At 39.4% G+C, this 12,108-nt stretch overlaps 2 protein-coding genes across 2 annotated transcripts in view; both read right to left on the reverse strand.

Annotated features, from left to right (window-relative positions):
* Window positions 1-1,343: 1,343 nt before the first annotated feature.
* Window positions 1,344-12,108, reverse strand: part of LOC104163041 (lysophosphatidylcholine acyltransferase 2-like) — a 30,936-nt gene continuing 20,171 nt past the window's right edge. The window contains 5 exon segments of the mRNA XM_009701958.1: window positions 1,344-1,646; window positions 1,920-2,061; window positions 3,881-3,979; window positions 10,742-10,895; window positions 12,038-12,108. The exon segment at window positions 12,038-12,108 is cut by the window's right edge and continues 6 nt beyond it. Coding sequence (XP_009700260.1) covers window positions 1,402-1,646; window positions 1,920-2,061; window positions 3,881-3,979; window positions 10,742-10,895; window positions 12,038-12,108 — 711 coding nt within the window. The 3' untranslated portion in view covers window positions 1,344-1,401.
* On the reverse strand, window positions 8,480-9,226 carry LOC104162956 (calpain small subunit 1-like). Its single transcript, XM_009701845.1, has one exon. It carries the CDS (start codon window positions 9,224-9,226, stop codon window positions 8,480-8,482), a length of 747 nt encoding a protein of 248 aa, XP_009700147.1.

Here is a 12,108-nt window from a genome sequence, read left to right on the forward strand (position 1 = left end):
TAAAAAGACTTAGCTGTTCAAGTAAAGTCTTTGAAAAATATAGATTTATTTTAAGCACATGAAACATCAGGATAGGCACAATTATAAACACAAAAAGATTAAACATGGCAATGAGCTTGCAGCCATACAATGCAAGCAGTAACTTAGAGGCAGAGGTTATCATTTCACATATGAAAACCTGCTGGCAATTATTGGTTATTTTTGGTACTACACATTCTAAACTTCGCTTATCTCAGTTTTAATTTGAAAATATCCTGTGACTCCATGCCTTCCAAGTTTTTATTTAAAAGTATTTGCATAAATACCTATATATTTTAAATACTATATGAAGTACATTCAGTTGAAGGATGGAAAAAGGTAAAGGCCCAATTTCCAGTGCACTAGAGGGGACTGAAACAAACCAAACTCAAATCATTGACTAGAAAGAGCTTGGTTTTGAATCAAACCCTAAGAACACATTGAGTAATGGCACAGTAATGCAAACGTGGTTTCTGGGAGACAACTTTAGAGTAGATACTAACTACTAGAACTATGGCTTGACAGCATACTTGCCTTTCAAATTTTGCAGAGCAAGGTCACACTCCTCTGTTGATAATTACTAGAATAAAAATATGCTGAAGTTTGAAATGTTCCTCCTAACGTGATCCTGAACAGTTGTTATTGTAAACAACATTGTATTTATTTTGAAATAGTCAATTAATTCTTGTGTCTTATTGTCCGCATTTTCCTGTAGACCGGGAGCTGCTGTCTTGGAATTCCAATTATTTTTTGTTGTTAGAAGTGCAGCCATTTTCATCTTTAACTAGCCTTTAAGCCTAAAGCTGTTTCTGTTAACATCAGTGAACCAGGATGTCGTGTTCAGAAGCTTAGGCTTTGTAGTTCATAAGTAGTTGAGGGAAATCTAAGGACAGCTAAAAGAAAACACCAGCTTCAACTCCTAGCTTCTTCTAACTCACTTGTGCCTCTCAGAAACTTGAGAAAGACTAAAGGATATTGCAATTTAAAACACTCTGGCATAATTTTTTTTCCCCTAAGACATGTTGGGGATGTAGAGGAATTGAGCAGCACCAAAAATGCCACTTGTTTTTACACAACTCCACTTGTTTTTACCCAGTCTCCATTCTGAGAGGTCACTGCAGTGCTGGAGCCTCTTACCCCTCTTCGCACATCTGCTACTTTTGTGGAAGCATGGACTTGGAAGACAGTGAACAATGTTCCCAGTATTGTGATACTGACATCAAGGACAGGATAGTTACACTTAAACAGGAATAACTCCTCCTGATATGAATGTAAAAAAGGAAACTAATTGTAACTTCCATCGCTATTTTATGTCAATTGTGTTTATGAAGAGCTAGGGAAAAAAATCCTGTAGAATTCAAGAGCTGAATTCTTTAACTCTTCTCAGTCATCCTTTTTGTCAGAGGTACTTGAGTTATCCTCTTCATTGCCTTCAGGACAGACTTTATTTCTTGCAATTGGTGCTGTTTCTGAGACTGGGATTGCACTCTTAACTGGACTGTGTTTGACTTCAGGTGACTGAATGTCATCCTCCTCCAACATATCTAACTGGTATCTCTGTAGCTCTAGGTATGTGGTAAACAACTTGGCGTATTCTGGATGCTTGAGTGCAAAGTCCTTGAACTCGTCTGAAAAATACAAAACCCACAGATACTATAGTGCAGCAACAGAATCAAAGAAAATTTCAGTGCCTGCTCCTTTTACTGAAGCTGATCTCCAGTTACTTTCCTCTGAAGCATCTCAGGCATATCACACACAGTATCTAGGTCTGTGCTTCAACGGTTTTCCCCAGAAACAGGGTATGAGAACCATCGGATAATTTCAGGGAGAATAAAGGTAAGAAGCTCTTACTGTCAATATGACTATCAGAGTGTTCTTCATTACAAAAGGACGTAACTTACCGTAGGACAGCTTCCCGGTTTCATCTGCATCTATTTCTTTAAAGAGCATAGAAACATCAAGCTCGGGCACCCCCAGAGCTGACTGAATGATACAAGCAAACTCATCTTCCGTTATAGTGCCATCCTCATCCACGTCGAAGAGCTGGAAAAGACATAATGTGTAGAAATACTTTAGGATCAATTTGCCTAAGAACCTTCTGTGCACCTTAGCCAACCATATTAAGTTTCTAGTATTCAAGAGGTGATCTGCAAACAATGCCAGGGATTTGAAGAGACTGGTCGCATCTCAGCTACTTTCTCTTGCAAAATATTTTATGTATTTTCTCTGGAATAAGACTAAGAGACACTTAGCAGAGGAATGCACATGCTATAGTTGTGATTAGGACATTCTGCAACAACAAACAAATCTCACAGCATTAGTTCAGTAATAAAACTCATACAAAACTGATAAAACAAAACATAAACAAAGGTTTGTTTATTGTCACCATGAGCTATGCTGAGGGTCTACTGGATTCAGCCACTCTATACTGGACTGTCATTAAGTTATGGCCCATCTGCCATCAGATTAAACTAGTTTATGCTCTGACATAAAATACCTGAGTTTTAGTATATGTGATCAGTCACCCACTAAGGAATTATTGTAATTAACAAGGAATTCTGGTGACTGGAAGGCAGGCAGTAGATGTGCACTGATCATCCCATCCTTCCCAGTGCAGTGACAGTAAGCTTCTGCTATGAATCAACCCCTTGAGAAATACAAGGGATGGATAGCTGTAATTCTTAAGTTCTTGCTACAGGCAAACTTTCCCACTGCGAAGGAAGTGGGAAAGAAAGTGCCACATCTAGTGGCAAAGGAAACATGTAACAAAAGGAAACCCACAGTTCCATTTCAGACTGAAACAGGCTTTTACCAGCTGAACCAAAAAAAAGAACCTGGGAATTAAAAAAAATTAGTAATTTTATAATCAGTGCAGCTGTTAAGATACTGAGGAGTATATTCTAGAAAAGAAAACAATGAAACAGCTACAATAGCTGCTAGGCTTGCGTCTTCACAGGAATCTGTAGTGATAAAACCTCCCTGAAAAAGCACAAATCACTTCAAGCAGCTGCAGTGCTTATCTGTAAAGCAGCCAGTGGATATAATGGATTGCCATACAAAATGTGGTACTTCCCAAGTATGCATCAGTACTAAAAAGTACCCAGTTTAAGACGAACAAGAGCCATATCTCAATATATTGTTCGATATGGTTCATAAGAACAGATTAGCGGGTAAAATAACTGAATCTGTGTCAAAGAACTACTAAAAAAAAAGTCACTCGTGCATTTTCCTATTCAGGGAGTCACAACTAGGGCAACCCTGCTTGTACCTGAGATCTGAAAGGAGACAGTCACTCATGCATTTTCCTATTCAGGGACTCACAACTAGGGCATCCCTGCTTGTACCTGAGATCTGAAAGGAGCTACTGCTCCTTGACTGCTTGTACTTCTGGACACCATAGTACAAGCCGGTAGACCTCAGATGCAGCCCAATTTTAGATGTGCTAGTCCTGAATAGCCCTTCTTGATTTATTTCCCCCCTTCTCTTTGTTAACAACAGTGACTCTGCTGAGCACTTGACCCACAAGAGGATATTGCTCCATCTATTGTCTACTTGTGACATTAAAGAATCACAGCAGAAAAAACCTCAGGCGAAAAAACTGCAAGTGCTCCTGAATAATTTTTGGAGTTAGCCTGCCAAGTTACATATTCATTAGTGCCTTCACGTGGCTTTTGAAACCCTTTTCTGTGATGCCTGCAATTCTCCCCCTCCCCTTCACACTCTAAATGTCAATTGGTTTAACAGTATTACTCACATTTGCATAACAAATTGAAGCTATAAACTTATGATTTGAAAGCAGAAAACAGATTTACAGTCAGTCTTGATTTGTCAGGTTTGTAGGTTTACGCTAAATTGAACGTACCTTAAATGCCATCCGAATAGTCTCTTCTGTGTTGGCTGGGTTACAAAGAATAGACAAACCAATTACATATTCTCTGAAGTCAATGGTACCATCACTATTCTGTAACCAAAATACGCATGACAGTAGTTATAGTTAATATTGCAAATCACTTTAAAAGCTGCTGTATAAATCAAATATACAACATGCACTAAGTTTACAACACTAGAGGTATTTGTTCTTCCTGGAAAAAACACTAACAGCTTGCTAAATATATGTAAAACTAGGGCTTGAGTAACAAAATACATATTTGCAATAGCTAGAAATTGGATATCAAACAAAAAAATTTTTAAACAAGGTTTTCTTTAGTACGTGACCTCCGAGAAGCCTCTAACAGGAATTGGAATAGGTGTGTTTAAGGTAACTGTAACAGTTCATGTAGCACTGGCACTTGCTACAGTTCAGAGACAAAGGCAACATCCTGGAATAAAGAGGCCAACAGTGAGGCTGTTGCCTTGAGTTACTTCTTCCTAAGAACCTTCAGCAATAAAATACATGTCAGCAAAAGTACAGCCTGATGATGCAGTAAATCTGCATGGTCTATCTTAAGCCTCTCTTTGAAGTAAATGCATTGCCCTACACGCTATTTGGAAGCCAATACACTGCCCTACCTTTCAAGCCAGAAATGCAATGAATTCATTGTAACAGCCTCTCTGAAAATTCGAGTTTTGATCTGAACGAACTTATAAATGTGTTAACTACAAAGCTACATCAACAAAACATCTGAAGCTTGCTTTGATGGGATTTGTGATTAGTTCTATGTAAGCTGCACTATATTTGCAGATTGGGAAAATGGCAGATGCCTGTTGGAATATATGCTTAAGTCAACAGTGATCCTGTGACCACACTGAAAGTTTCTTGAGAGCGTCGGGAAACATCCCATCTGGGGAAAAGCCATATATAAGCGTTAGGCGATGGGGGCATTGTAGAGATGACTAGTTGCTCAGAGTTTGGAACATTCACAATAAGGGCATTCATCAAAAACATTTTGAAAGCAAAGAGAAGTGTAAAGTGGAGTTCCCTTTGTGGACAATGTGTTGTACATTTCAAGATAAAAAGATTTTTTAAAAAGTTGACTCCCTAAGTCTGAGAACATCACAAAACTTTTTCAGCCAAGCAAGAGAGGTGGTGTCCTGGGTAAATCTGTAGTGAACAGCCAGATCTAGATTCTATTTCTGGCTCTCCTAACAACTGCTAATGCCCACTTGTGCATACCAACCTTAACCTTGGGTCTATGTTCTTGGTTTTCTGCTGCGCAATAGTGGAATATGGAGCTTGCCAGTGGAGAAATGCTAAGCTTGCACTGTAGAGCACTTGGATTCTATGAAATAGGAGTTTCTGGTTTTGAATTTAGGTTTTAAGATAGTTGTTGATTAACAAAAGACGTGTAATAGTGTTCAGTACTAACTTTTCTTTATCAAGCTATACATTTGACAGGATTTAAACCTGCTAAGATACAATTTCATTTAGCAGTCAAAACCAATTCAGGACTGTTTTGCACAGACAAGTGTTACTTTCTTTATATTGATGGTCTAACCTTTTTTGAAGACATGCAACCTTTGAACATCTTGTACTTTAAAAACTTCTGAGTTTTAGGGAAACTTTCTAGCAAAGATACGAATAGTCTTTAAGTTACTTTTGAGTGTGTCTAAGGGATATAACTTTTGACAGTTTTTAATCATTAGAAAAGGACAATGTTCTCTCATAAATACTGTTTTATTTACAAATCTGTGCTCTCATTGTGCTGCAGAGTTTGACTTTAAATATTTTGGCTACATCATAGTTCTCATGATAGAGATAACAGATCTAACTTTAAAATGTATCATTATAAACCTAAACTTTAACAACTGAAGCAAGAGTGTAGATAATAATTGTTCAAAGTTCCATGGAATATTATTTTTGGACAGTTTTACAGACTGTATTCTTAGCAAAGGATTGTTTGATGTGATCAGAATATTTTTTTAAATTTATTTTTAAAGTTAAGAATATGTATCACAGGAAAAGAATTGGGAAGTAAACTTTAAATAAAACAGTCTCATTAAAAAAAACTCAACCTCTGAAATAAGTTAACACAGCTGTGGCTGCACATGGAAAAATGACAAGAGCTAATAAGGGTCATATTACTTTAATGAAAAGTACTAAAACCCAGTAATCAAAACTGAGTGCAATCTGATACACAGAATTCCAGCCATTTGAGTAGGAAATAAAGTTACTATACTTGCAAGATCATGTTGTGACTAGCTCTACTAAACCCTGGGATGCTGGCTAACTTCCAAATGCTCTGGCATTTGGGTTAAGGAGAAATGATAGGGTTGTTGCCGGGATAAAGGATGGGAGTTAAGCTGAAAATGCAGGAAAACCTTCAGTGCTTGCAAACTAGCACTTGCAATAGTCTTTCTACACATATCTAGCCGTGTTTGCAGCCTATGCACCCCAGAATATTTTAAGGAAGTAACATGTGAGCTGAACTCCAGTTCTCTAAATAGGAAAGTAGAACATCAATATTTAGATATTTGTATTTATGTTACATAAAGTAATTGAAACATAGTGTAATATCAACAACTTTTGTTTTCTTTAAGGAAACTAGTTTTCTGCTACTATTTTCACTATAGCATGCTACGGTAACTAGGGGTTTGTTGCTTTTTTATATAATACACTAAATCTTACACTCTGTGAAACAAGAAAGTTTGCATTGTTATAAGCCATCTCCATTTAGAATTGCACAAGGACTGCAAGACAGATGCAGTCAATAAAGTTTAAAGTATTACTGCCTCAAAACCTTTTTCTCCCTATGTAAGGCAACATGAAAAATCAACTGTGTATGTGTGTGTGCTACTCATTCACGTTTAGCTAAGTAAACCCTGAGTCACTTACAGGGCTACAACTGGACCATTTGGGGAGGAACTGCAGATGCACTTCTCATGTTCATATCCAGGCTTCTCATGTAAGAGGCTATTGCTGTAACTCCAAAATTTTCACCGCCTCTTGCCACATGCAAGTTCTAACTAGTCAGAATGGGAAATTCCAAAACTAACCTGGGAGGATGGTGCTCACCTGGAGGTATCACACTTTCCCTTGTGCTCACTTTTCTATTACTGGGAGGGGCTTGAATGCCATTAGGAAGGAACTGACCTCTTTCATCACAATTTGGGCCAATACAAATATTTTTACCGTTTCTGTCACCCAGCTTGGTATTAAACAAAGTGCGGGAGGAAAAAAGTCTGGGCAAAAGTTGTAAGTTACTTTTTCCTAAGTTGTAAGTAAAGGGCTTCTGCAAGTATACCAGGGAGGAGATTTTGTCAGTTTGGAAAATACTATTTGCCAAGTGTAACTGCAAGATTTAGAAATCAAAGCTATGGAAATTTAGAAACAAAACCAAACCACAGTACCCCATTAGCATTCAGATGCCCTGCAGGTATTCTGTGCTGTTTCTCAGGCACTGATGTCTCCCTCGGGAGGGGCAGGGGCATGCAGACTCTTACATCTGGCGACTGTGGGTAGTGGCTGCCCTACTCAACTCATCCTTTCACATTCCAGTCAGCTAGCACACACCCTAGACAATTTTCTTTTAAAGTAGCAGAGTCCTGCTGAGAAACCTGCCTTGTTACATTGCAGTGCAAGAGCTGTTTCTATCAACTATGTAATCCTTAATTCAAAGGAATGTATCTTTGACAGTTCATGTTATTCCTTTTTCTTTTACTCAAAAGTTGACATCTTAGAACTGCCTCACTAGCTTGAATGTGACACTGCACCCTGATAAAATTTAACTCACATAGCCAGAGGTTGATTTTGGCTGGCTGGCTGCTATGTGACTGCATTATTACAGCAAGCTTCTCTAAATATAAATGTAGTATTTTAAGTTGCTTTCATTATAACTATAATAAGGCTTGAAGGAAAGAGAGAAAAGACTATTTAATAGAATTGTAGGAGAAAAAGGTTGTAAAAGTAGCCTTATATAAATCTTCATTTTTGTCCTGGCCAGCAGGTAGAACTGACAATACCACTCAAGTTTTGCATCAGCAGACAAGCATGAAAAAGCAGAAGTCAGAAGGAAATTAAATATGATTAGGTAAATTCATTGATCGTTACAGTTACTGCAACTCTCCTGTTTTCCCCCTTGTTAGAAATAACTGCACAACTCTCTTTACTAGTGACTGCCTTCAGGCAAACAGAGCTTTATTCCAGCTTAGCGAATGCTGACAAATCGGAACAGTAACAGCAACACCAAACTTAGGAGCTTTTTATATAATGGTTATACTCATATACAAGCCACTTTACATGAAGAAACATTAAGCTTTGATCCTTCAACATATTCCTTCACTTCAGTATCTAGAGACAGTCTTCTGAGACAGATTTATGCAGCTGTCCAACTGACAACTTTCACAAACCCTTCAGAAAAGCAGACTAATGCATGCACAAGAGGAATCACAACACTTTAAGCTGAGCTATCTACCACTACCTGCATCTGCCTTAGAACAAGGAAAAGACTACAGTTCTATAGGACAGGACTGTAGTCTTCCATGTATATCTGCCAGACGAAGCTGCTGCTTCTCTGCTGTGCCTTCATGAATACATGGTCAGCTGCAGCCAGTCTTCAATGGTCATTTTGATCTGTCCATCTCCATCTCGGTCCAGGGATTTGAAGACCCGGAACATGCTGTCCAGTCGTACCAAGCAGCTAATGAAGTTGTTGAAATCCATGCTACCATCCTCGTCAGCATATCTGCGCATGACTACCTGGCAGAGTTGTTTGTTCAGGTGGAACCCCGCAGCCTTCAAGGCGTCTGGCAGCTGAGCTCTCCCAACAGTGCCTGACTGACTGGTATCATACTGCTTGTATACACATTGCCATTTCTTGATGTTGTTCCACAGATACTTAAACTCTTCAAAGCCCAGTTTGCCATTTGTATCGCTGTCCATGACGGCTACCATGCTACGGCATGTGTCTAAGCTGAAGCCATCTGTCTTCAAGTCTTGATGTCTGGAAACAACTTTGTTCAGGATGTCCCTTAGCTCTGTGGCACACACTTCCATATCATCTCCAGCCAGCTGGGCAAAAAGGCGACGAAACTGTCGAATTTCCTCACTCTCATAAGCTTCCACATTTGTAAAATGGTTGCGAGGAGGTGGAGGTGGCTCTGGGTTATACTGAGCTGCTGCTTCACTTATAAGATTGACAAGGCCTCCAACAAGTCCTCCAAGATTCCCTCCATGTCCACCTCCTGTTAGGAGACCTCCAAGGCCACGTGCAAGGCTCCCTCCACGACCACTGCCACTTCCTCCACTCAGCAAAGCTTTAGCAAGGAACATTGCGAAGATTTTTTGAAGAGAGTAACTCAGAGATCCAATGCCTCTGTAACTCTCCGAAGCCGTACTGTGTCTGAGCTGGGTGTGGGCAAAAAGCAGTTTATCTGCATGCTTAGACTTCACCGTGTCCATGCATGTCTCCACCTGCCAGTTACCTCAGGTCTCAGTAGTTTCTGTCTGTTGTTGATACGCCTCAATTTCTTTTTTTCTTCTCTGCAAAGTCACCTTTATGTGATTTGAGGAATCTTTTTAGAAAAAAAAAATAACAATGAGGCTGAAAGCCACAGAGCAGAAGTCTCAAAATACCTGTGCTCATAACCGAAGGAATTTGAAGAGAGTCCTGCCACATTAGTGTGACTGTTCCTCAGTTAAGCTGATCTCCTTAAAGACGAATGCAGCGAAAGCTTGCTAGAGTCTTGTCTGTTCTTGCAGTCTTTGACACCTTCAACTTTTTTGTGAATTGAGCATTACGTCACTAATTCTAGTCACTGACACTGTTGTGCCAGATAGGGAAAGTGAAAGGAGTCTTGATTGCCCTTAATTATTTTGGTTGCTACACCATATTTCTATTGTATGTATTGTGCTTCAGGACTCAGACTACATGTTCATAGGAGTCAACAGGCCAAGATGGTGAGGCAAGAACGAAGAAAGGATGAGTACCTAGCTCTGCTAGAGCTTCAATGCATTCAGTAATTAAGGAAATACATTTGACTCTTGTCTATTTTAGAGCTTGTAAAACCTTTTTATCTGCAAAAATCCTGAAACAGTTTTAATCGGCATATATAACACAATGACCTCCCAAGCACAGGCGTACTGCTAAAGCTAACTGGGTCAGAAAAAGTGATGCTGAGTTGGGAGAGCTCCTACAGTAAGAAACAAACCAGTTCATAAGTACTTGCCGTACAACATGCTGCTTGCACTGTAGCACATATTGGATGTCTGAAAGCAAGATGAATTCTACACTGTGCTCTAGTCAGTATAGTCAGAGGGGCATATCCACAGAGCAATTTTTCTCATCTTCAGAAAGAAGCAGAAAATGGGAGAAATCACCACTGACTATGGAGGAAAGCCTATATGATCAGATTAACTCCTTTATGGCTTCAGATAGGCAAGAGGAGTCCTTATAATGTCTAGCAGCACCCTTCACAAACACAGAAGGAACACACAGTCTCTAGTCAGCTTCAATCTGCCTTAAGTTATCTTCTTACAACTACATCAGTTACTTGCACTGTCAGAGTGTACAGAAGCTCAAAATCTGGAGTTGGCAAAAGAAAATATTCAGCCATTACCAGCATGAAGGTTATCATCTGATGGTGGTGCAGCAACTTGGTCCAAGAGATGGCTGTCATCTCACAAGCTACAAACTGACCAATCTTTTTCCATCGAAACTTCTTACCTTGCCTACAGGAATTGCTAACCAAGAAGCATTTACTAAGCTGGACGTAATGAATTAAATACCCTTTGGGGATGTGATTTTTAACAAAACTTTGTCAGCAAGTCAGTTAACCAACTACTCACCCTGTCAAAGAGTAGAAACAGCTCTTTGAGGACATCTGAAATAGGCAGCTTCAAGTACTCCGCAAACTCCTCAATTCCAATTCTTCCCCCTTTGGAAGCACTTGCAATAGCAGCAAAGGTATCCAGCTGCTCTCTGACATGATTCCATTTTAGGCTATGCAAACATGAGGGAGAGGAGATATTTGTATACAGCAGATCTTGGACAGATGGAATTTCAGTAGGAGTTATTACAGCATTCAAAGATGAAAAATAGTCAAACAGAGCATGTGTGTACAGCATTAAAGATGCTGGTACTTCTAACCTGATATTTTATATGAAATCAGCTATTAAGGACTGCTCCCCCTAGTTATTAATATTAAAAGCAAGCAGTTCTGTGCTTGGGTATATCAGATTTCCTTAGAGTAACTTCCCGACCCTAGAATCATCTGTTACCAGGCTAGTCCAGCAGAGAGGTTTTCATTACCATACATTCAGGTGCAGCACTATTTTGATGCACTATGCTCTAGGGCGAATATTTCCTTAACAGAAGGGAATAGATCTCAGCTCTATTAGCTAACTCTCTACCCAAACGCTAGTATCGCTACAGCCTGAGAAGTGTCTGTTCTCTCTGCAGAAATACACCACTGCACCTCAGTAAGAATAATGAGGATTGCCATGTAACTACTGAAGATTGTTCCAGACAGAGTTCTATAAATGGATGTATAGCACATATGTAATAAGTCAAGATTCACTGTGCAGATACTTCAGATCTGACCACAGCCATGCCAGGTTATTTGATGAAGTGACTGTATGATTAAGTGGTTCACTCCTCAAATTCCACTGTATCCAGACAGAAAAAGTCGACACTGCTAGCGAAATATGGCTGCACAGTACAGCCAAGAACAGTAAGCCACTGGCTGAAGTCTCAGGCTAGAAAGATGGTTTTTTACTTTCTACCACTCACTGCCTGTGCATCTCCACAAAAGCAGCTCAAATTGGGCACCAAGATTATCATCAAGTGCCTAAAATGGGTACTGCTCTACCTTCCTCACCTTTTGGTGAGATAAATCCATAAAAGATCAGAAAAATTCATTTTTCCTCTTGTAACACTGCTCACAAAAATTAATTAGGATTAGTTCTTACTGGGATTTTCCTCATCTCTGACTTCCATATAGTTTATGTACATAAGTTGTATAAATAAATGCACTATATTACACATGGCCAAGTCAGTTGTCAGGTAATTCATCCTTTTGTAGACGACCATCAACACCTGCAGCACTGCAGTAATCATGCTACGAACAGCTAAACTTCCCTTACTTGAGTTTCTTGCTAATTTTGGTGAACTCCACCAGCCCAGCTTCCATGGGTAAAGTCAGTTGTCCTGCTGA

The sequence above is a fragment of the Cariama cristata genome, unplaced genomic scaffold (genome assembly GCF_000690535.1).
Source record: "Cariama cristata isolate BGI_N322 unplaced genomic scaffold, ASM69053v1 scaffold9220, whole genome shotgun sequence".
NCBI classification, from domain to species: Eukaryota; Metazoa; Chordata; class Aves; order Cariamiformes; family Cariamidae; genus Cariama; species Cariama cristata.

Coding starts and splice junctions, on each gene's coding strand:
- LOC104162956 (XM_009701845.1), bottom strand. CDS start 9,226: ATGTTCCTTGCTAAAGCTTTGCTGAGTGGAGGAAGTGGCAGTGGTCGT.